The sequence below is a fragment of the Paramisgurnus dabryanus genome, chromosome 21 (assembly GCF_030506205.2).
Source record: "Paramisgurnus dabryanus chromosome 21, PD_genome_1.1, whole genome shotgun sequence".
In the NCBI taxonomy this organism is placed as follows: domain Eukaryota; kingdom Metazoa; phylum Chordata; class Actinopteri; order Cypriniformes; family Cobitidae; genus Paramisgurnus; species Paramisgurnus dabryanus.
In genome coordinates, this window is record NC_133357.1 from 2,854,617 (window position 1) to 2,880,975 (window position 26,359).

General features: G+C 38.2%; 1 protein-coding gene and 2 long non-coding RNA genes across 3 annotated transcripts in view; 2 read left to right on the forward strand and 1 right to left on the reverse strand.

The window, feature by feature from the left end:
• The first annotated feature begins 7,988 nt into the window (after positions 1-7,988).
• The window catches only part of rarga (retinoic acid receptor gamma a), a 60,537-nt gene continuing 42,166 nt past the window's right edge, over positions 7,989-26,359 (forward strand). The window contains exons 1-2 of the mRNA XM_065285334.2: positions 7,989-8,145; positions 24,696-25,000. Of these exons, the coding sequence (XP_065141406.1) occupies positions 24,832-25,000 (169 nt within the window). The 5' untranslated portion in view covers positions 7,989-8,145; positions 24,696-24,831. The remainder of the gene's footprint in view (positions 8,146-24,695; positions 25,001-26,359) is intronic.
• On the forward strand, positions 20,500-22,014 carry LOC141281356 (uncharacterized). The gene is made up of 3 exons (XR_012335644.1): positions 20,500-21,020; positions 21,445-21,581; positions 21,896-22,014. It is a non-coding gene; the product is annotated as an uncharacterized lncRNA (long non-coding RNA).
• LOC135775265 (uncharacterized) lies at positions 21,946-23,787 on the reverse strand. The gene is made up of 5 exons (XR_010543853.2): positions 23,222-23,787; positions 22,606-22,699; positions 22,375-22,507; positions 22,192-22,292; positions 21,946-22,081 (listed from the first exon to the last, which is right to left on the reverse strand). It is a non-coding gene; the product is annotated as an uncharacterized lncRNA (long non-coding RNA).

The window sequence follows — 26,359 nt, forward strand, 5'->3', positions numbered from 1 at the left end:
GAAGTTTTTAGCTCACAATACCATATAGATAATTTATTATAACATGTTAAAATTGTCACTTTGTAGGTGTGAGCAAAAATATGACATTTTTTGGTGTCCTTTTAAATGCAAATTAGCTGATCTCCGCACTAAATGGCAGTGCTGTGGTTGGACAGTGCAGATTAAGGGGCGGTATTATCCCCTTCAGACATTACAAGGGGAGCTAAATTTCAATTACTTATTTTTTTACATGCTCACAGAGAATGGATATCAAAACTAAGTTACTGGGTTGATCTTTTTACATTTTCTAGATTGATGCACTGGGGACCAAATTATAGCACTTAAACATGGAAAAATCTGATTTTCATGACATGACTCCTTGAACGCATGTCAGTTTCCGGTTGTCACACTTGCTTGGAATGTGAAGAGATTGTTGTTGTTGCACTTTCATCTTTTACTTTTTTTACATAACTGTAATTCACATGACAACCCGTATAAATGATGCAAGGAAAATGAATAAAATAGACAAATGATTTCACAAACTAATTTGAAGGTTAAATGGATAGTTCACTTTAAAATGAAAATTCTGTCATCATTTACTCATCCTCATGTTGTTCTAAACCTGTATGAATTTCTTTTTTCTGATGTACACAAAAGAACATATTTTGAGAAATGATGGTAAATACACAGCAGTAAGTGACCATATCCATAGTAGGAATAAAAAATATGATGTATTTAATGGGTACCGTCAACTGTGTGCTAACCATCATTTATAAAAATATTTTCTTAGTCATTTATCACAATACTTCCAAAATATTTTTTCCTACTACGGAAGTCTATGGTCACTTACTGCTGTGTGTTTACCATCATTTATCAAAATATCTTATTTTGTGTTCATCAGAAAAAAGAAATTCATACAGGTTTAGAACAACATGAGGATGAGTAAATGATGACAGAATTTTCATTTTAAAGTGAACTATTCCTTTAATCAAACGGAAGGCTGCATCCTTCGGAGGTCGCATTTGTAGGCTGCACACGTCATAAAGTCGTAATTTCAGAATATTAACAATTATAAAATTTACTATTATTCTTACTTAATCATTAATTGTTGTAATATGCTAATGAATACTCGGTTAACTGAAATAAACCAGGCTTGATGACGTAAGCAGCCTGCATATGATATGCGACCTGAAGAGGCAGCCTTCCGTTTGAGAAACGACCATAGTTTCCCCTTTCTGTTTTAGTGTAATGACGCCCTCTTGTGACTTATATACACATTGCAGCCACTCTTAAAACCACGCTGAATATAAAAATCATATCGTTATAAAGATCATATTTATTATAGGCAAAAGCAGCATGTATCAGACTCAGTATACAGTATAAAACATTTCAATCATATGTTATTTGCTTGTATTATAACAGAATCCGTGGAAAACAATCAATTAAACTAAACAATAATCAAAGGTTCAAACGCCATGTTGCAGTCAGATACATTAATGTAACTGTTAAAAGCTGTGGAGAAAGAGTCATTAGTCTGGGTTGATACAAAGTTTTAAAGTAAGTTTAATAGCATTTCGCTTAACCAACGCTGCTGCTCCAAAGGCAGTTTTTTAACACTAAGTACTGGAAAATAAAAATACTGGACTCACACAAAAGGCCTAACAATATGTGTCAATTAAACTTCTCAAGCGTTAACAACACATTTTCTATTTCTATGTATTTATTTTATATTTATTTGAATATCAAAACGAAACAAGTAATTTAATAAATAAAATATTTGCACAATAACCATAGACTGTAAAAAAAAAAACTCGGTATCTATTCATCAAAGTGGGCGAGGCTATCCCTATCAGGTTCGTCCATTGGCTACAGCACGGTTTTCCGCATACAAACCAACCAATGAGAACGCTCAAAATAATAACGATTCACAGCAATAGGAGCGCAGGCGCCAAGTTGCTGAGGAAAGCCGTTCTCAAAGACTGCAGCCTGTGGAGGTCGCATATGCAGGCTGCATACGTCATCAAGCCTGGTTTATTTAAGTTAACTGAGCATAACTTTCGCAAGTCATAAGCATATAACAACAATTTACGAATAATCAAGAATAATAGTCAACTATATGATTGTTAATATTTTGAATTAAGACAGTCTTTATGACGTATGCACCCTAGAAATACGACCTCCGGTGGCTGCAGCGTTCGGATTGAGAAACGGCCTGTATATGTTGCACAGCTCTACAGGAAATTACCGTCGTTTAACAAATAATTAATTTACAGAAAGTTACATTCGTATCTTTAACATTATGTAGGATTTGTGTTACGCCTAAGATGACAATTAAATGTATACTATAGTTATGTTAATTGAAAGTCCAGAACATTTTGAATTCTTCGCATTATTCGCATCTTATATTGACTGCACGCCCCTGATATACCGGTGTTTTGTTATACAATATTAAGATTAATGAAGGTGGGCGTTTTGTAGGCTCGTGTGATATTGTACCAGGCACATCAGTGCACTGGTTTTGGCACTGACCATGAGCCAACTTTGCCAATCACTTAATCCTTTTCTGCGAAAAATTTCTTTGATGGCTCTTGTTATTAGTCAACACTGGTTTCTAGTTGACTGCATCAAACTTGAGGTTAGCAAAAATAGTTTTTGTTAAATTAGTTTAGCATATTCATATTAATGTCGATGCTAATTTTTTATGTTTACACAGTATATAATCGACATGAACACTATTGTGGCTTTACTTTGCAGTTCTGTTGTTTACCACTAGAGGCCACTATAATGCAAGAAGTGGCTATTAAACATGACAAGTCGAGAGATCATGCTCATGAAAATTTAGCTATAGCAGGTACGTCCAATTTTTTGTCGTCTATACAAAAATACAATAACCTCAATTCTTTGTAGTTAAAATTGTGCATATGTATGTAAACATAATTATAGTCTTCTATCTACTTGTAGAAACCAAAGTTATATTTATTCTTTCTTTATTATTCTTTACGCCATTCCAGCATTTATGTCTATATTCATGGCGAAAACTGGTTAATCCATACACAAGCTGAATCAGACAAGTAAATCCAGACACAGGTTGGGGGAGGGACAATTTGACATCTCCAATTTGCCTAACTTGCATGTTTTTAGCCTGTGGGAGGGAACCGGAGTAAACCCACGCTTACACAGGGAGGACATGCAAACTTCACACAGAAAGGCCACCTGACCCAGCCGGGGCTCAAAGTTATATTTAAAGCAACATGTAATATCACAATCACAAAATGTTGGGCCACACATTTATATACAAATATATAGCAAAGTAACAAATAGCCTTTATTTAGATATCAAGACAGTAGAAGTGTTTTTATTAAAGGCAGGAACTTTCTTGCTCCTTTCAGATTTTTTTCTTGTGAAACCATAACAAAGCCTGATTACAGCTTGTGTGCCTGACACGTTGATTGAAATGATATATTTTGCACAAGAAAGAAATAATTTGGACAGAATGCGGCGCCTAACATAAACCTTGTTTCTTTGGTGTTTTGACAGTTGCCAGGGTTAATTGGCTGTGTTAAATTTGGAGCTCTGTTCTGCAGCTATGAACCCATAACTGTGGGCAACTCACGCACCGAGAAACATGTTATGGCAGGGCACGCTGATAATTACAGAGGGAGAGCGTAGTGTTTGGGAACTGAACAGGGGCTGTTGCCAACACGCTCACAGTTGAAACACCTTGTGCCCCGGGCTAGGCAGACAGCCATCAGTGTCTGTCATCTTCTATCTGTTTCTCGCTCCTGCCCACCAATACTTACCTGCTCAAACTCTATCTGCTCCTTTATTGAAAGATTTCTGTATGTGAAGTCATGCCAAATTCTCTGAGGCTGATAAACAATTTAACAAGTTTATACCGAGCTCCCTGCAAAAGGCACTGCGACTGAACAGATCTAGGGGTGGAAAGTTTAGAAAATCTTTTAAATGCTTTTTTTTTTAAATAGTATAAGTTTCACGGAGGCCCTGTTTTGAGTTTTCCTCGCATGATTTGCAGCATCTTAAGAGTGCAACATGTGTCGTTGCAGCTATTTTGCCATGCCAGCATTTTTGTTTTCTCCCGAAGAACAAAGAGCCGCTTTACTTTGATACTCATTCATCTTACAAAGGCGTAGTGTCACATGCTGTTTCAAATGGTGTTGGAAAATATGCCATTCGGACACAATGGTAGTTTTATTTAAGGCGAAAGCATTGAGGAGGGGACCTTTCCTTCTGAGCACAAAGATTTGCTGCAATTACAGAATTGCTTCCATATGTGGATCAGACAGCTTCTCCCGCTCCCCCACCGCCCCTTCTTCTCCTGCCTCACAGCATTCCCTCTCCATCTTTAAGTAACTTCCTTCCCTGACTTTTCCTAGGGTTTATATCCATACTTTTTCCGCCCGTGCCGCTCTAAACTTTCCTTTCCCTAGCCCTGCGAACAATTTTGAAAGGCCACTTCTTAAACAAAGTCTGTCTTAATCAGAACATCCTGGTACTTTTGGCAGTGGGCTTTACTTGTGCTTATTCAATTAGAGCGAGACAGCCAGGGCCATAATGCGCCTCAGAAAGAGAGAGAGAAAGAGAGAGGAGAGCGAGTCTGATGTCGGGCTGGGGGGTGAAAAGAAGAAAGAAAAAATGCGGTTTCACCAAAAGAATTTGGACTTGGAGGCAGCGTGGTGAGTGGAATAGGAAAAGGTGGAAAATAAGAAGCGGAGAAGAGAGAGGGGTTTTTTGACAGAGGTCGGTTCAGAGAGGGTTCATGGTGACATCATGGCTGATTGTGAGGAAAGGAGACAGGAGGGCCATTCACCTTTCATTGGACACATATGTTGGAGGGTAGGCGGTATGCTCATTTGCATGAGCTTATTGGCACTCTGTTTGGACCTCAGAAACGCACTCGGCTCCGACCTCCCCTGCTTTGACACACACGCATAAACATCCAAAAATAAGCACGAGCATGTATGCGCATGCGACCGCAGATTAAATACGACATGTTGCTTTGTGCAATTAGAAATTTACGTTCACTTTCATGCAAACTAGACTCTGTTACGCCCTCCATGTTGTTTTTCCCAATGTATGTTATTTCTTCATGTCAGTCGGAGTCCAAATGTGTACATTTTGCCAGGCCGAATGAATGAGCCCTTCATCGCCCGGGCCGCGCGCTTCACTTTGAACCTGAAGACGTATGCTTTCCATGTGAGCGTGTTTACGTATGTGACTTTATGTATGTTTGTGTACGTCTGTGACCTTGAGTCCGTGTTTGCATGTGCATGACCAGAACTGAGTAAATGCGTTTCTGTTTTTGTTTTGTGTGCGTGTGCACATGTCCGCCTCGCGCCCGTCTCATTGTAGCACAAAACTTCACATGACATCAATCTGCATGCAAGGAAATAGTGATCTCATTACAGACATCTTGTTCCTGATTAAAACCTGCCGTGGCCACCAGCCTCTCTCTCTCTCCTTTTCTCTCTCTGCTCTTTATTTTTTTGCCATTCCATCCAGGCCTTGACAGAAATGAATTCACTTCATAGTAGAATTTTTATTCATACATTTATTCGTACGTACACTTGTGACAATTAATAAAGATAAAGCGTATGAAAAATCGAAGGAAGGGTAAAAAAACGAAGTATTAAAACAAAGGGAAAATAATGGATGATGTCAGAGGCCCTTAGAATGAGTTATGATGTCATAGCAAAGTGTGACAAATGAAAGAAGAAACCATTAGGGGGGAAAGAGGAGGGGGAGCAGCGAGAGAGAGACATTCTAGTAATCCGTATAAACACAAAACGAGAAGAAGTGAAAGTGAAACGCAGTGTGAGTATGAGAGACAACAATACAGATGCACAGGTAGTGCGAAACACAAAAGAGTGAAGAAGGCGAAAGAAAGAGACTGAGAGAGCGAGAAAGAGAGAGATAGCGGTCTGATCTGTCTTCATTATCTTCCACTCTGCAGTCTCCCTACACAGAGATCATAAATCTCAACCCCCAACACACTTCACTGACAATGAAACACAAACACTGCTGACCTCCGACCTCTCTGCTGCTACTGACATACAGACACCTACTCACTCAGACACATACAGAGAATGACAATATGTTTTGTAACATATGTAACAGGGTAAACTGTGTGCTGTAATGTCATTACACCTAAATCTACTCATATTTTCGATTGGGAGACTATGAATGTATAGTTTTTTTACATTTGAGTTAGCTCAGATTGTAGCTTACAGCTTTGGGCATGTTTTCATGATATGATGTATGGTGAGCAAGGTAGTGTAAGGTTGTGTGGCATCACAAACCACTTCCTGTTGACTTGTGTTCAGATCTAATGCCAGCCCCACTGAAGCATTCTGCTGCTACATATATGCACTTTATGTCAGAAAAGGAAATCTCTGATTTTTAAAAATCCAAAAATAGTTAATTTATTTACACAGATGATGATGTCATGGCTCAGAGGTTGCTCTTTTATTGCTCAGAAGACATCATGGAGTTGTTTAAAATATAAATTTTGTCTCAGGATGAGGATAAAGAAAGACAATAATGCGATTGTTTGCATACATTATAAGGTCATAAAGCTTTTAAATGAATGTGGGTGGCATTTTCCAGATAAAATATGTTTGGTTGCATTTTGAGATATTGGTTAAATCTCTTCTGAAACTAAAGAGTGACATCTGAGGCTGCTAGAGATATCTTTGATATCTTTTCTTTTTAAGAAGAATCAGCTGAGATAGTCAAGTTTGATCTCTTATGGGTAGCACATACAAACTAAATGGGACTTTACATGGGACTTGTGCTGTACAGAGTACGTTTAAAATAACCGGTCAGAACATTAAAATATTATCGTACTGTATGCATAACTAATTATGCATAATTATGCTAATTTGATGTCATATTGGTTTAAGAGGTTGGTATTATGGCTGTAATGCTCTTATTTTTAATCCTACATACAGGCCCAGTGGTGAACCTGATGTACCATCTTCCTCAAGTCTGAGATGGCACCGTCAAAGGGGAGCCAGCCAGTTAAGGTGTGTCTTCACTTTGAGGTTCATGGGGGTTTCTTTAAACCAAAGCCAGTGAATAACGAAACCTTTAGGAAGAACCAGTAAACGCCCATAACCACAAACAAGCCAGCGCATAACTGGTCCATACAAAAACACAAATTGCACACTGTACTAATATGTATTCATACAGTGTGGTATAGTCAGGCACACCTTCACAAAGTGTATACACTAAAACTATATATATATATTTATAAATGCCACACATACTTATAAAATGTATACGTTGTAATGCACTGCAAGACGCTTTGAATAAAAGCATCTGCCAAATGCGTAAACTCTTTACGAAAGTCGTGAACAGATCTTTTGCTGCTTTTCATGCTTAAAGGTTTTAATCCAGGGTCAAGTTTAATCCTGGGTAAATTTTTTTTCAATTTTGCACCATTTTTGTTAATACAGTACACCATATTACCTGTAGGCTACTGTATAGGTATTGTATACCTTTGGCACCACAGTTTGACTCTGAAGTGGGGCTTTATAATCCAATTTTAAGTGATGCTAAATCCCTTTCAAAATTACAAGTGTAAAACGTGTGAATTTAAACCATACACCTTATTTAAGTCCTAGTGTCGACCAGGGAATAGGATTTTTGTCTGCAGTAATCCTATATGAAACACAGTGAGCAAACTGTATCCAGCATTCCTACATCATTTGCTACTTAACGCATGTCACTTTGTGAATACAAAGAAATGAGGAGAAAGACAGACAGAGCTCACAAACTGAGAGAAGAGATTGAGGGGGAGAGAGAGAGAGAGAGAGAGAAAGAGTCAGAGAATTAAAAACAGAAATTTAAGCTTTCCGTGCCTCTGTTTCGTCCCTCCAGGCATTTTGTGGCTTGTGAAAAATGTGCTGTATATTTGAAGGGTGGAGTCACGTGACACAGGCAGGGTTCATGAATCAGAGCGCATAATTATTTCTAAGAGACGAAGAGAGCGAGAGAGAAAGAGAGAGAGAGAGAGAGAAAGAGAAGAAGGAAGAAGAGAGAAAGAAACGAGCGTGAGTGGTGTGAAAGCGACTCTGATGAGAGGAGAAGGCGCGCGCCTCGTCTCTTCTCCTCGCGACTCTTTCTCTCGGATCGCAGTCGGAGCGGGTGAGTTTAACTTTCTATCGATTAAACACTTTAACTTATTCGTTTACAATTACATCCGTGTTTAGTCAAGACTCAGGGGGCGCAGTGATTTAAAACCAGAGTAAACAGATACAGCAGCTCGTCTGTCTAAGACGATCGATCGCAACTTTTTGATCGTTCCGAAAAATTAATCTAAATGTCGCGCATGCGCTGTAAATCCGCGTGTTTTCATTTACCTGCGCTGTTGATGTGTTTTCTGTTTTGGCTTGGTGCATACGTTTACCTGATAGCATATACCCCTTGACATGTGTAAAACACTTTGTCTGACAGATATGGGTTTTGTTTCAGTGTAAAGTATCTCATAACTATGTGAATTACAAGTATGCGTGTAAATCTGAGATCAGTTTGTGCAAGACAAAGTGTTGTGTACTTAATGCCTGTGGTTAGGGAAGGTGTTTTCACAAGCATCCCTTAAAAATGTTTTGCCTGTAAACCGAAACATGTGTCTCAAGTGGCAACATCTAAAATAACAGTTTAAGTGAATGATTACTGATTTATGAATTATTTAACTGAATATACATTCAAGTTCAGGAACGTAGTTTGAAGGGTCAGATCAGGTAGACTTGTCACCATTTACATGACAGTCATGCATAAAAAGTATTTGGAAACCATATTTTATATAGAAAAACGTGATTAACATTGTAACAAGATTTATTGTGTTAGATATTTATCATATTTTTTGATTGATTTAACTTAAGTGAAGTAACACCAACTGCACAAAGTGTAGCACCTGTTCTCTAGCTGTGATTTTATCTGTGACTAAATGCTTTTGCTCAAGTCTGTGCTTTTAAAGGTTTTACACGTTTTTTTCTTTTTCCATCATGTTGTATTTGCGATTTTCGCAACCTGAAAATGTTTTTGAAAGTTTATGCCATCGATGTTTGGTAGTGTGTCAGCCAGCTGTGAATGATTTATGACTTATTGAATGTGTGACAGAACGTTAGCTAACACATCTGAACTCAATCTGGCCCGAGGAAAATATATTTGAAATAAAGTGCAGCTCCATACGCAATGCACTCACACGCGCGCACCAATGTATTGACCTTTTGTAAAAATGAGAAAAAAATGGGCCAGCCTATTTTCTGTCGCAAGCTGTTTATGTCTCAGAGATCAGCTACATTGGTTTACATGAACTCGCACAAAAGAACCAGAAACAAGGAAAAACAAACCATTGTCAAACCAGATATTCACGTTCCACCACAACCAAAACTCCCATTCTGACTCCAGCAGGACTGTGGAATCTGTTCTCAGCAGTACAGTGACTGGAATGGAATATGGGAGCGTCTTAATTTGTTTGTATGTTTGGACAAACTGCTGTCACTATGCTCTTGGGTATATTTTCCTTTTGGATGACAGTGAAATGCGCCTTCGTAGTATAACCCGAACTTGAGTTTTAAATTTACAGCGTTAGCTGCTGGATCGGTTCATAAAGTGGTTATACGGTTATTTCAACCCAGCGTTGGGTCAAAAAGTGCCGAAAGCTTTGGCTTGTATTTTAACCTAGTGTTGGGTCAAATAAAAAACATTTTCTGGTTACTTTAAACAAATGGCTTGGTTTATCCCTTAATTTTGACCTAATGCTGGGTTGAAAATAACCTACACTGTAAAAAATACGCAGCACTTTGGTCAAATTAACATATATTTGTATGTTAATTTAACTTAAAGGGATAGTTCACTTTAAAATGAAAATTCTGTCATCATTTACACATCCTTATGTTGTTCTGAACCTGTATAAATGTCTTTTTTCTGATGAACACAAACGAAGATATTTTGAGAAATTATGGTAAACACACAGCAGTAAGTGACCATTGACTTCCATAGTAGGAATAAAAAATATGATGGAATTTAATGGGTACCATAAACTTTGTGCTTTTCATAATTTATCAAAATATTTTCTTCATCATTTATTACAATACTTCCAAAATATTTTTTTCCTACTATGGAAGTCAATGCTCACTTACTGCTGTGTGCTTACCATCATTTCTCAAAATATCTTTTTTTGTGTTCATCAGAAAAAAAATTCATACAGGTTTAGAACAACATGAGGATGAGTAAATGAATTTTCATTTTAAAGTGAACTATCCCTTTAAAAAATTAAGTTAAACAATTCCAACTTGATTGTATAAGTTATGTCAACTTTTCACAAGCAAAACTTAAAATAGTAGGTTAAATTAACTTGCAAAACCAATTTGTTTTAACTTCATGCTGCATATTGTAGCATTTTTTTAGACTGCAATGACATTTTGTTATTATTTATGTGTAATTATAGGCCTATAAATACTATATGAGTATTTGAAAAGCTTCCCGTCAATATATTTCCATGTTTATCCATAAATTTTAAGTCAGTTTAACTTCTTATTTCTGCCTTAGACCAAATAAATTATTAAGATGCTTTTTGTATGGTTAGACCACTTTATTGTCTGCTTGTCTTCTCTTATATGTATCTGTCTGGTCTGGTTTCTGGCATGGAATCATAAATCCAGGAGTTTATTCCTGACTCCCTCTTTGGAATTTTGGGCTAATAGAACATAAATGGCAGGGAGGGTCTGAACAGGTGGTTTATAGGGGATCTTTGGGGGGGTACAACTGTTCTGCACCCTGTAATTATAAAGGAAACCATCAGATCACTGCTTTCCTTGTGTATTTTTGCAGGTGTGCAAGGATGTGTGTCTTTAACTGCGCGTGTATAAAAGATCTTATGTGTCAAGCAATGTGAGTGAAAGCGTGTCCCATAACAAGTTCCTCCTTGTGTGCGTGTGTGTTTGTCAAGGCTCTTATTTTTTATTAATGCGTCTGAGCTGTGTGTGTGTGTGTGTGTGTGTGTGTGTGTGTGTGTGTGTGTATGGATGTGAATGCTTCCCTTTGCCAAGGCTACTGTAATGAGCCCCATCTATTACCTTCTATTGCCCTGATTAAATAAACTGCGTTCATCTGAAATAGCTAGTTAAGCTCAGTGGCCATCTCATTTGTTTTTATAAATCAGATTTCTTGTCTGATTACTCTATGTAATAAACCGCAAGTACAATCTAGCTACGATCATGTTAATGCTCTGATCCTTAACCAATTATTTAACCCTCTGTCGCTCAGAGAAATACCGCAATCATAAACAAGCTCGCCGCCTGTGTTCATTCTCTTTTTATTCATCCTCCTTAAACAAGTGTCTCTTTTTCTTTAGTTGTTTATCGCTACTGCATTTCGCCTGAGCTCATCTTGTCCACATCACATCATGGAACAGAACCGTCACAAATGATGTGTCATTTCGTCTTTTCAATCTATCCCATCACTGTTTCCATTTCACTTTTCTTCACCTCTTTGAATGTTTACACCTGATCCAACTTGCCGATCCGATCATCACGCAGGTGGGAGGCACTGAGGTAGTAAAGTGGGTCTCGAGTGACCACCTATGATCGGATTTCAAGGGAATGGTCTCCAATTTCATGATCAGTAACTACATCTAGGACTGTCACAATGAATAAATAATCGCCTCACCGCGATTGTTTGACCTCATCGCGATAATTTCAGATCACCGCAATGATTGCGCATCTCTCTAAAAAACACAAGGGGGAGCTGCAGCGCCTGTATAAATGAGACATTATCAGATTACTTTAAAATATGTGTTATGTGTATTAATATTTACTGCCAGGTAAACGTTGCAAAGTATTACATTTAAATAATCACAAACTTGAAAATTATTTCATAAACTAACAAAAAAAGTATGAGAATTAAATGTCAAAGCAATAAAACCATCAATTAATCGTCATGATCGCCACAATTTATTAGACAATTAACTGTCATAACCGTGACAGCCCTAACTACATCAGAATGTTACTGCATGTTGGTAGAGTAAAAAAAAATCACCTTTGAATTTGGTTTGGGCGATGCAGTCACAAAACATTTTGGACCATATTTCCACTGAGAAGGGTCATTTTGAGTTATGTTTCCAAATGACAAAAAAGTTTTAAATTGCTCTCGCTCATACCATTAAAAAAAATCATACAGGTTGCTGTGATATTAAAAGTGAGTAACTCGACAATGTTTTGACCTGTAGTTTGGCTCTGAAACTAAGAGTCCCTGCCCAAGCCACTGGTTATTTCACAATTGATTTTGATTTTTAATGCTTTGAATTATTACTTTGGGGGGAAAGTTATACTCAAGTAGCATGATGGATATTATGGCGTTGTCTGTGTTCGGTGATTGGGTGTGAAGAATGTTTGTCGGGTGCCAGGAAAGGGCTCTCCGTCGGATGGGCTTTAATTGATGGGATATGTGACTCCGAAGTGAAAGATCATCTATCACTCTTAATGTTGCGCTACCATTTGCCTGTCAGAGGGCAGAGGAATTTAAGCGTGTCAGTTTTATCTCCCACAATAAAAAGGTTTATGAAGGGCTTTCTCAGCAACAACTGCCTGATGACAATGATACGCTTTGTTTAATTTTGCAGCAGTCCAATTTGGCGAGACTATATTTTACGATTGTTTATTAATAATAATAACGCTTGACAGCGCCGTAAACCGACGGCCCTCGTGGTGAGGTGGCGCTGGAATAGGAACACATATTCGTAAGGAAAAAAATATACATTAAAGACTTTGTATATGCGTGTTAATGATGTCTGCCCTTTGAACCTTCAGTTGGGTTTTTTGACCCTACCCGTAACCATGTGGCCTCCACACAACGCCTGGAGGTGCCTTCGACTCGGCCAGACTTTCCACACAATACGTCTCGCCTTCAAACATCTTTCTTCAATTGAATCCACACAGAACTCATTCAAGGTTATGGCACACGGCACTGTTATGATTTCACCAATGTCTTTTTGTAATGTCTCCCATGCATAACAAGAAGACAAATTGTTTCAGCCATCAAAGTTTTGAGCGTAAACATCCCTCGGATACATGTGGTCATATTTTATGCAGGATATGACAGTTATTTGTTTCTCAGAAAGTATGTAAACTGTGAGCAGATCTCTTTTTTTAATTATCAGATGGGTTTTTTTAATATTTTGTAGGCCACATTTCAATTTACATTTATGCATTTGGCATAAATGACGTTTTCTGGAAACCAAACATTGGTCCTCTTACTTTCATCTCGATTTACCGGTTGGTTTCATTGAAATTGGTTTGATCTGTCTTTTTCTGTCATCATTACTACATTTTTACTTGCTCTAAACCAGTTTTTACGACTGGAACGGTTTATATTTGCTCTATATTGTAAGTGAACCCTATACCTCTCGTTGAAGATTCCAGAGCCCTGAAGCTGTCTGATCTGAATCCATACTCCCCATGGTTGTGGCCAAACTCTCAAGGCCTTAATTTCGTGCCGCTACACAGATCCTCTGTATTTCAGGGGGTGCTTGAGGGCATTCATTCGGATGTGTCGATCTGTCTTAGCGCCGATTGACGGACTAATGTGGAAAGTTATAGTAGCTTTAAAGCAACAAGCTTAGTACGAAGGAATGGAAATATCCATACTGCAGGCAGGAAATGAACTCAAACCGCTGTACCATCCCAAATCCGTCACAGCTTTGTTGGAAGAATGGCTTGCGGTTGTAGCCAGGCAGCAGGAAAAAAAATAACTCACCATCGGCTCCAGTGGTTAATGCCTCCTGCGATGTCTCGTTTTTTTTTACTTTTCATTTTTCTTCTCAAATAGTAGTTCAGGAACGTGATATATTCAGTAGTGGTGACACCTGATCTCTTTTGAATGAAATGGATAGATTTTCATGCTTGCTTTTTCACTGTGGTAAACGTTAGCATTTTAAGGGGAGAGGATTGTCATCTACTCGCCCAGAGCAGCCATGAATTACACAGAGCTGATTCTGTCACAGATACAGAGCGCATCACCCAGCCATGCCAGGAGCATTTTCTCTCTTTCTCTCGCTGTCCCGCTCAATCTTTTTCTTTCCGTGGCTAATAGGCCCCAGCATGCTCTGCTAATGATGTGTTTGTTCTGTGAGGAGAAACAGTGGTGAAATCAGGATTTTGGAAAGTCCCAAGCTGTATTTCTAAGCCCCGCTAACGCCGGGCTTGTGGTGGGTGCCCACTGTTGCCCGCAAACCCCCACCTCGATCCTCCCAGCCCAGAAAAGCTGCCAGAGCTGGCTATAGTATAGCTTGAATGAGCGTGTGTGTAAGGGTCAGCCAGAGAATAGCAGTAATGGGAGAACGTGTGTGTACTATGTACTTATACACATGTGTGTGCGCGCCCCAGGGGCCCTTGCCAGAAAGAGAGAGAGAGGGTGAGGACCCCAAAATGAGCTCACTTTATGCGTACAGCTCGCCTGCCATAAAAGCAGAACATACTCTGTAAAACTCTTTGCCGATGTGACTCATGAAAGTACACAGGCGCCAAGTGTTTTATTAATTCATTATTGTGTTTGGGAAAATTCTAGGAACACACAGATCCCTTTTCAATCGGTTCCCCCATTTCAAAAAGGCTGCATGAGTTTTGGATTTTCCCCTGCTTGCTTTTTTCCTTTTTTTCCACTACTCTTCTTTCTCTCCCTTTAAATGTTTTTTTGGGTGTGATTTTGATGTTTTTCTCAGCTCATTGTCCCTGTTGCTCTCTTTCATTTTCTTCTGTTTTCGTTTTATTCCCAGTGTCTCCCTTCTTTTGCTTCTCAATGTTCTTACTACCGGTAAAGAGTCAAAAGTTCAGAAGACTTAATCCTCTATAATGCATTGAGAGGGGTCACTCTCTTCCAGTAGATTCTGTTTAAGTTTATACATCTTATCTTATCTTATCTTATCTTATCTTATCTTAAAGGGACACTCCACTTTTTTTTAAAAATATACTCATTTTCCAGCTCCCTTAGAGTTAAACATTTGATATTTACCGTTTTGGAATCCATTCAGGTAATCTCCAGGTCTGGCGCTAGCACTTTTAGCATAGCTTAGCACAATCCATTGAATCTGATTAGACCATTAGCATTGCGCTAAAAAAGACAAAGAGTTTGGATATTTTTCCTATTTAAAACTTGACTCTTCTGTTTTGACACTGTGTACTAAGACCGACAGAAAATTAAAAGTTGTGATTTTCTAGGCAGATATGGCTAGGAACTATACTCTCAAACTGGCGTAATAATCAAGGACTTTGCTGCTGTAACATGGCTGCAGCAGGTGTAGTGATATTACACAGTGCCCGAAAATAGTCCCCTGCCATTGAAAGTTACTAAGGGGACTATTTCGGCTGCTGCGTAATATCATTGCGCCTCCTGCAGCCATGTTACGGCAGCACAGTCCTTGATTATTACGCCAGAATGAGAGTATAGTTCCTAGCCATATCTGCCTAGAAAATCGCAACTTTTCTGTCGGTCTTAGTACACGATGTAACTACAGAAGAGTCTTAAATTTTAAATAGGAAAAATATCCAAATTCTTTGGTTATTTTTTTAGCGCCATGCTAATGGTCTAATCAGAATCAATGGATTAAGCTAAGCTATGCTAAAAGTGCTAGCGCCAGACCTGGAGATTAGCTGAATGGATTCCAAAAAGGTAAAAATCAAGGGGAGCTGTAAAATGAGCATATTTTCAAAAAAAGTGGAGTGTCTCTTTAATCTTACTAAGTATTTTATTTTATGCTTCGTATAAATCACATTTCAAATGAAGCATTTCAAATTTTGGTAACATGGTTGGCTAATACAACATATATTTCCCGTCCTTGACTGATATGTGAGGAAAACCTGATTACGGTATCATTTTAGATTACGGTAAGGATTTTACTTCGCCGTTTCTTGAATTTATCCCGTCGGCACTGCGAAGAATTTATTCTACAGTGCCTGGTCTCCAGGGTAAACACGTTAAACTCAGCAGTGTGTGGTTTTGAATGTTGAGCTCTAAATGATATCTGTTACATATGGAACAGTTCTGAGGGGTCATGGACGGAGTTGAAGCAGGAGGGGGTTTTGAGGAGGGGGCCGTGCGGGCAGGGATGGGTTCGAGGGCACATAGACGCAGATGAAAACCAGACTCGGAGAGAAGGGGTGGGGGGAGATGGCAAGGCCTTGTTGTGGCTGGCTATGGGCGTGTGCCTATCTGCTGAGCTCTTTCCTTAGACGTGGCCACACTAGCTTGGATGCACATGTGGAATAGTTTACTGTAATGGAACTCTAAATTAGTAGTGGTTTTGAAGCTGCCTGAAGCAGTAGGCTGTAATTAACTGGCTCTGCTGAAAGAAACAGAACCAGAGGGTGACTGGGAGGAGGGAGTAGTGTGTGTTTAGCGCGAGTGTTGGACAGATGTGTACGCTTGGAGCCGTAGAAGAAAAGGGCACATTGTGAGAGAAAAACATATTTGCTTTAGCGTTTTTTAATGGATGTTTTTACATACGATTCTCAGGATGTACGAACAGTGACTTAGAACTCTTTGGATTTCTCAGGGTTTCTTTATGTGGATTACAGTAGAGCCATGTGTGTGTTTGTTATGGAGAGACTAAGACTATGTGTTCAGGTGCGACGGTGAGAAAGAGACCGTACGAATGTGTGTTTTGGAAAGCCCAAGCTCTTTTCCTGGCCAGAGAGTCGCCCCCGTAGTGCCCCCCAGTGCCCGTACCCTGTCACTGAATCTGCCTCGCTTTGAGCGTGTTTATGCCGAGTTCATGAGCAGGATTTTTCCCTTGCTTTTTGCCCTGATTCACAAACCGCAGCACTTCCAAAAAGCGCTGAATTCTTTGGCTCAGCTCATTTTTCAGAAACCACATTTAAAAAACAACCCGGCGGCACCACCCACTCATAAAATCACCCGAGGGAGAGGAAGCAAAAAAATTGAAGGGGACAGACCAACGCTGAAGTGATGAAGAGGACTTCTTTCTCTATTAAAATGACATAAAACACACACATGTGTATGTGTGTGTGTGTGTGAACTTAGGTGCGTTTACATTAAAACGTCTCATAAACTCCATTAAATCTAAAAATATCACGTCTGTGAGGGTTTAGAGTATTTTAAATGTCATTATCGTAGTATGAAAACCACTAAGTTAATGAAAGGTCCTCTGATTTAGTCTTCAATGGTCTGCGTGCGTAGGAGATAGACCGCAGGTCTCTCAGGCTTCAGAGTCAGGTTCAAATCGACTTCCATAATTGTGGAGTGTCCGGTTTCACCCACAATGCGGGTGACCTCGTTTTTGACCTTGTCGTTGATGAAAAGTTAAACAGAAACCAAGAGATAGAACCGAATAGAAACATATACGCACATTTATTTGGACAACCAGGACGCCATTGCTTTTCGTTTGACTGTCGTCTTCTCCAGTGGATCCCGAGTCAGGGCCTCAGGTCGGTGGGGAGAGAGAGTAAAGCCGTGCAGGGCCGAGAGACTGGCAGCACAAACAGAGAGGCTCTTTCTTGTGGAGTTTCGGTGATTTAAATCATATGGAATAGTCTGGAAACACCACAAACGTCTGGACACTTTTCAAATTGGAGGAGACAAGAACTCTCTCTCACTCGCTCGCTCGCTCGCTCTCTCTCTTTATATTTCTTTCTCTCTTCCTCCAAGCCTAACTTTTTCCTAACCACTCTAATTTTCCTTTTTTCCACCATTGCTCTTTTTTTCTCTCTGTCCTCACTTTGTGTTAACCAGGTTTGTGCAACATTCAGAATATCATTGTACCATGAATGTCATGTCAATTCCAATAGCAAACAGGATGCAGATAAAAAATTAAATTTTAAGGATTTTAATTTAAATTGAATTCTGTTCGAGGAAAAAGTTTTGGCCAAACGTTTTGAAACACTCGACTGAAATGTTTCCTGTGATGTTAAAACACTTTTAATCTGAAGTCATATGTTTAAATGTTTTAAATGACTTTTTGTAGACAAAATATAGTTGTCGCAATTAAACAATTTATTTAATTAGACAGCTCAAACTTTATTTAACCCCTTAAAGTTCCAATGTACCGTGGAAGGAACACTCTTTTATTTGACAGAAAACTTTATGACATACAACAAAAAGCTAAACATGTCACATATCTTTGGAAAGCTTAGACAGGAGGTACAATTAGTGTCCTTTTTAGGCATTTTTTAATCCTTATTCAGGAATGCTAAGGTTAATTGTTAGCGTTTTTTCAGGAATGCTCATGTTAATTGTTAGTTAATTGTTTTTTAAATGGTTGACTTTGAATAGTAAAACAACCAACAAGAGCTCAGAATAGATGTGATCTCCTTCGGTATTCTCCAAATTCATCTCAAGTTAAGAAGCTTGGTGATGAAATGCCACAAGTACGATTTTGGAAATTCTAGGCAAAGGGTGACTACACTGAAGATAATAAAATACATTTATTTATTTTGGATGCTTTTAGTCGAAACATCATTCCCATAGTTACATTTTTGCTACTCTATAGTTTAATGACTTTACCATATAAGGAATAATTGACGATGGGCCGATGAATTATTCAAAAATAATGCACACCCAAGGTTGGAATGTGGCACAATGCAAAGGACCGGAGTCAATTATTCTGCTTATACCACGGTTACCACAAACATAGCTCTCTGGTGCCTATTTTTAAGTCACTTGACAAGTTAGGTGTCCGGTTTACAGAAAAATAATCAACACCCAATCAGAATAAAGCAGTCAACAGCCCCGTGGTTTACAGTTTTTCTCAGTCGCTTTGGTACATTTCTCGAATCATACTCACAATTTGCAAAACAGTAAGTGCATTTCTCACAACAATTTGTACAAATAGCAAAACATCATGGATAACCTGCAAAAGCTACTCTTTTACTCAAAATACTTAGTTCATCTCTCAAAATTAAAAATCTGTGTCAATGAACATGTCAGTGCCATCAGAATAACAAGTCATTGTGTCATTGTGTACGGATAAGACAGTCAAATTGTTTAGTCATGTTGTCAATATAACAGTTTACTCTGAAGTGATGTTCTGATGTAAACTATGGCTAAAGTTTTGACGACAAGTATTGTAAATTGTAAGTTACACTTACTATAAGTTATGTGTGAGTTTGATTGCAAGAGACTGGACAAAATTTACATTTACGCTTTTACTGTTTGTACTGTAATTCGTTGAAAGACCATGTCATTCCCATAAAGAAAGATAAAGACAGCACTGCAAGCACTGCATAGCATAAAGAGAAAAAAAAACAAAAGTAGAAATGTGAACATGACGGATGTCTAAAAGATGTCTAACCATAGCCCAAGAATAGATGATGCATATAACGTTACTTTTAGAACAATAAGAACATGTAAAAGAAATGAAAGCAAACACATTGAACACACTTTGCTTACATGTTGGAATATCATATCTTCAAGTTATTTTGGCAAAAATTGCATGTAACCAAATTCAAGGTTATTTAGGGTAGAAGTGGGTTACTCATAGCCGGACTATATTGGGTCAATAGTTAGCAGTCATTTCAACGTCTTGGTTTTTGCTTGCTGGGGACGTTTCTGTCTGTTACAGAAAGTCAAGATTCACCTGGGAGCAATTTACCAATTCAGGACAGATTTAGAAAAAATGTCTAATGGAAATGTATAGAAATATGTTTGATGATACCCTGTATTTTGACAACATGTTCAACCATTTTGCATGTAAAGACTTATACTATGAACTAATGCCTACATGTTGTGGGGGGTGAGACTATTCAACAGAGAATCATTATAATACATTTTGATCTACATGATATAAGCAACTGATAATGTAGGAAAAAGCAGAGAATTGTACATAATCATTTGCATGGATGTACCAAAGCATTTGCAACTTGTTCAAAGAAATGAGAAACTGCTTTTTTGATGTGCACAAGTGACACAATGATGTGAGAATTGAACAAGCAGTTTTGAGAATTTCAATTCTGATCTGAGAAATGTACCAAAGCGACTGAGAAAAACTGTAATATAATTTACACTACGGGTCCATTGAATGATTAAATCTGATTGTCCGATGAACGTTCTGAGGTGTGCACTTATTTTCTGGGAAACGCATGGCGAACGTAGATCCAGGCAGCTCTCATGACAACATTATAGTTCCATAACACTTCGCATAGTTAACTGTAATAACAGAATAACAAAAACAACATGACAGACGATTTTCCGAGGCAATAACAGCTCTGTTTAGAGACATATAGAGGATGCCTCCTTCACACAATCTCTCTCTCTCTCGCTCGCTCGGCCTCTCTCGCTTGCTTTCTCTTTCTTTCTCTCTCTGTGTCTCTCGCTCTCCTTCTAATAACTTAATTAATATCTGCATTAGAATGTTATCAATGTCTCAATTGCCAGCTTTAAAATGGTGTTTTGGAACAAGCAAAAGAGCCATTGGATGAGACGTGAAGAAATAGTCCTACTCACAATAGCGATTTGAGTACAAAAACCGTGCGAATCCCTTTAAAGAGCACCAATTATGCTAATAAATTGGCACGTTAGCACGTTATTGCAATATCCCATAGTACATACATGTTATTAAAACTTGAACTAATGCATTGTGAGTCTTATAAATTGCTTACATACCTCACCGATTTCCCACTGTCTGGAAAACGCTCGGTTTAGTTCCTGTCTCCGCCTCCCAAAATGTCTAGTGTAATCGGATTGGTCAGATGACTACTCAACTGTTATTGGTCAGCTGGGTTCGGCTTGTGTTTGAAAGGTTACGCCCCTGACTACGCATGGGTTGACACAGATTCTGACTGAGAGTCACAGCCTCAGAGGCATCGTAAACAAGCGTTATATTTCTCTATAAACGATGGTGTCTGTACTGCCTTACCACTTCGAGCTCGATCCAGAGAGTTCAGAAGGCCGTTACGATATAAACGATCTCCGTCAATGAATGCGATTGGATTTAACTTTTTTAGGTGTCCTTAGCTCTGCCAGAATGCTAAACGAAGACGAAAATGTGTTGCAAAGACATCCAAAAGGTAATTATAACGTACTACATAACTATATGGAAACACCAAATGTAGCACATAGAAAGTATTTGTTGAAATGATTATAAAACGATTTCACTTGGTAATTTCTACATTATTTTACTCTAGTAAAATTTATTATAAGACTGCTTACATACTGTATTACTGTGCAAACTATATGGAAACACCAAATGTAGCACATATAAAGTATTTGTTGAAATGATTATAAAACGATTTCACTTGGTAATTTCTACATTATTTTACTATAGTAAACTTAATTATAAAATACTGCTTACATACTATTTTACTGTGCAAACTATATGGAAACACCAAATGTAGCACAAAAAAAGTATTAATTGAAATGAATGTTAGTTCTACATTATTTTACTATGGTAAACTTTATTATGAAAGACTGTGCTATGTTTTTACTTACTAGGTTTTAAGGAGAATGCAACATGTTCCAGGGCCTCTTACCTGCGTGATTCATCATCCAGGTTTTGCACAAATTGTCTAAATCCCTACACACAGAACATTTATTGTACCGAATATAAGCCTTTGAGGCGCAGGACTAGAGTAAGTTTTATTACATTTTTAAACCAATAACACTAAAGTATCATTATAGTAACAAAGTACCCAAAAGAACAAAAGATGTAACTTTAAAGAAAATATAAAAGTCAAAAGTTTATTTATTACAAATATATATTTAAATGTTAAACAATATACAAATAAACATACTTTAGTAACCATATTGTGCTCTTCTTTCAAAAATTGTTCAATTCACTTCTTACAGCTATCTATTCAGATAAATGGCATATCAAAGCTTTGTCAGCTGATGCTATCTAAGATGACACTTTAGGGTTATCATCCTGTCGTGTGTTGTTCTCCAGATACGCTTGGAGCTTCCTGATCGGAATGTTGGCTTCCGACGACCCCTGCACTGAAGATGGCATGCAATCACGTCCTCCTTTGAAGGTCTCTCAAACTGTGATGCCAGGTCCATTGGAATTGGGGTTTCCTTCAGCTTATCTTCAAATACCTCAGCAAACACAAGCCTGATCACATCATCCACATAACTGTAGAAATATTGCGGTCAATAAATCTTTTGTTTTGATCATTTATTTCCCTGCTTCATACATTAAGTTTTTAATTATGAATGTATTTGAAATAAAACATTACTGCTTACGGTATGTCATTTGTGTGTTTTGGGAACATAGCCTTGTACTTTCCCTCTCCTGCTTTTGTTACGGCTTGGTGACATTGTAATGGATGGCTGCAAGGTACAACCTGTAAAAATATAAGCAAGCATAAATTTATTGTAAAAGTAAATACTACTTTATTTAACACAGTTACTAAAATACTTAAATACCTGCATAGCATTCCAATAAATGAGAAAATCAATTTTTTTTGCTGCAAATCTGAAATCTCAGGCTACGGACGGCAAAGGCATCCACTGATGATGGTGATGGAAACATTGTGAAACGATGCTACTGTCTGGGTTCCTATGATTATGCAGAGAAAAAAAACTTTGTCATCATCAGTTCTACATCTAAGACTGGTAGTGGTTTCACTAGCTAAATACATCATTTGTGTTACACACCTTTGCTCCTCATATGCCAGTCTGACTCCTTGTACTGTGTGTTATGATGTTGCATGTTTGCATACAGTGTAGAAGGATGTGTCCAGCTGCGAATCTAAGATATAGACAAATAAAACAAACATGTATTCAGTCAAAAAGACATATTATAACAATAGAGTACAACGACTATAACTCGTTAGACTATTCATTAAAACGTAAATGTATTACATGTTACATGGCCCAACATTAGCAACACACATTAGGCTACGTGTTTACTTCGTTTCAAAATCTAAGAAAGCTTCAAGTAAAAACAACAGTAAAATACATATAACTTTAAACAAATCATCTGTACTTATAGTTTCTTGAGTTTGATCATGAGAACAAATTTTACCGGTAACAGTTTAGCTGGTAACTTAGCAAGTTTGTAAACATGTCTTAACCAACATCGATAAAAAAAACGATAGTCTGCATAATTCAACATACACGTGTGTAAATATGGTACGTTGTTTATGAAATACAGTATTACAACACAAGACAATTAGCTTGCAAGCTTAGCTCTACACGCACATTATGTTAATCTCCGGTTACCGGTTACGTAATGTACAGTAAAAGGCAAATAATAAACGTGAATACTTACAGCCTGTGATCCAGAAGTGCACAGTAATCCAACTTTCAGAAGGAGACGTCCAGCTTCGGTTCATGAGAAGCAGTTATTGTGAAAACTCCGTGAACAACTTCTGACTGGATTTTTCCGGAACCGTATTAAACATGATGTCCTCTGTGTAAGTCCATAAAGTGCTATTTTTCCCTCGCATCTAAAGAGACAGCGTCTACTCGAGAGATTTAATCGCTTAAACAATGAAACAAGAGTTTGCAAACAGAGTCAAAGCAGGGACTCCCAACCTCCGCCATTTTAGCTCTCTTCTGACTCGGCGCTCCCCACCCTCGTCTTTGAGGGCGTACCCAAGCAAAGCAGAGAGGGCTGAACTATGATAATGTTGGTCTTATCTACGTCACTAATCCCAGGAAGTAAACTGTTGCCTACAATCCGAGTGTTTTTTGTAGTCCTCGAACGTTAGAGACGATAACTCGCGTCATCGTTTTCTTTGAGGTATGTACTTTTTGAATATCGTTAGCATGTACTAATACACACTTACACACAAAATGATGTTTAAAAACGTGTATCCCATAATAGGTGCTCTTTAAATATATCATGTGATCGATGTCTTGAGGTGTGGTAACCGTAGTATAAGCAGAATAATTGACTGCGGCCCTTTGAATTATTGAAAAATAATGTGCATCACCACCTCGGGTCTGCATTATTTTTCTAATAATTCAACAGCCCGCCGTCAATTATTCCTTACATAAAGTTAAAGTAAGTGTTTCAAAATTTATACAAGAAAACATATATTGAATTTTTCAGAATAAATTATAATGTAACGTAATATGTAATGTATATGTAATGTATATGTTCACTCACGTGTGTTGATGGGAATGTATGTGTAAACTGATTTGATTTGTATTTCAATAATCTTTAGGTCAGGGGTTTCCAACTTTTTTTGTAAGCAAGGGCTTCCACAACTTTTTTATATGGGCTACTTTTTTATATAGGCTACTCAAACGTTTTTGTTTTACTTGTTAATTTTATTTTATTTGACTTGTTGATATGTTTTATCATTGTTTTAAATGTGAACATACATAAACGAAGCCAAGCTAATACAAAAAATATAAAATAAATAAATATTAAAGTTGAAGCTATTAGTAGAATGTGCTTTGGCGGGCAACTCACAGACTCTGTGCGGGCAACTTGGTGCCCGTGGGCACTATGTTGGAGACCACTGCTTTAGATTTTTTTAAACACTATTTCATGTCTCTATAGCTTACTTGGTAGAGCATTGCATTAGCAACGCAAAGTTCATGCTTGATTCCAGGAATCACAGATAGGATAAAAAGTATAACTTGTATGCACTGTAAGTCACAACTGTAAAAAAGTGTCTGCCAAATGCATAAATGCATGCTATGGTTTGCTGTAGTATGGAAAGTTTTCGACATACTAAACTGAACTCAATAAATTCTTTATGTGCAATAACTCTTGTGTGTTTTCTCTACAGGTGTATCCTGTTGGCCAACTGAACCCTAACCCTGAGTTGTGGCTGAGGTAAAATCTTGAGCAATTTGCCAACGCTGTCACGTACGCCAAAGGAACACTCAACCGGCCGGGCAGGCTTTTGGCAACCAACCATCACTATGGCAACCAACCGGGAACGGCAGGTTGGTCACATGACTGGTTTTCCCCCTGCTGTCTACCCCTTCTCCTTCAATTCCATGAGGAGCCACCCCCCCTTCGACCTGCTGACCAATAGTAGCCTGTTTGGCCGCTTCGGGGCGGATCTTCCCAAAGAAATGGCAGCGCTGTGTGAGTATTGTATATGAATCTGAACACCTGCGTTTTTTTTTATATATGTGTATGTGAAGCAGAACCCATGCATGTCACATGACATCACCTTGTTATTGGTTTAATTCAGAGAGTGGCATTTAGTTTTCACCTTGCTAATAATTCAATTAAATTTGACTTAAATTGTACTTATTAACTAATGATAAAACCAGATCTTTTTTTAAGAAACCTTGATCTTAACATTGAATCTGACAGTAGTGTGGTAGTATGCTTCTCCAAACAGAGCCAGAAGCATGCTTGTTTGTTTATTTGTTTATTTGTTTATTTGTTACGTAGTGAATGGATGAGAAAAAAAGGAGTCTGTATAGTTTCAGCTCTCTTTATTTATGAAGTGTTTTATTTATAAAGTGTGTCGAAACTGTTGTAAACTCATTGAACTTTTTCAAGCCAGCTAGTTTTGTTATGGAAAAGCAACATTTCTTGCATGTTTTTTTTCCAACACTGCACAGAGAAAATATAGCATTTTAGCAGTGATGCCACAGGGGGCGCTGTTTTACATTTTACTGCAGTGAGAGAGAAAACTGAGAAACAAGAGATGGCAGGAAGAGAAAAATAGCTGCCATCAAACAGCTTAAAAATGCTTTTATTACATGTTACACCATTCCAGAAAGCAATTGTACAAGTATTTCAGTTCCCTGTTTGTTTACAGCCAATGTGTACCGCATTCATTTGCAGCTTACAACCAGAAGGTGTTGCAAGAATGTGTGCGCATGAGACGGTGCCGGTAGGCTGTGGACATTTCTGGTTTAGACGTTAGCTGCAGGCGAAAGGTTCAACCACAGACATCTGAGATCTCATCTATGTCCTGAGGGGAAAATCTGATGGGTTTAGATGGCAACAGTAAAGCAAAAGACTCTGAATCCCCCCTTTCTCAAACACACATGTACAGAAACACAGTTCTCTCCTTGTGTACCTCTTTTTCCGTCGTCTGCATGTCTGAACAAAACTCCAGCCTCCTAGATGTCAATCAGTATCCCCTCCCCACAGCTGCCCACCTAATCCAATAGGTATTTACAGAGAAAGAGAGAGAAAAGGAGAGAGAGAGAGGGTAAGGGGGATGATGGAAGCACCTGGGGATGACGTCCTAGTGCGGTGAAATCCAAGAACACACCCTGCTGTGAAAACACACATTGACGGATACACAATAAACAAACCTTGTCTTTTTTCCAGCTCATGAAAATTAGAAACACTTGAGCTTGCATATGAAGACGGCCAGAATCGACGGTGCTTTAGTGGAAAAACACTCTGCTAAAATAAAAAGCCTGACTTTATTAGTTTGCCGAGGAGCCAGATGTTGATTAGCACCCTTGGCTATGACTG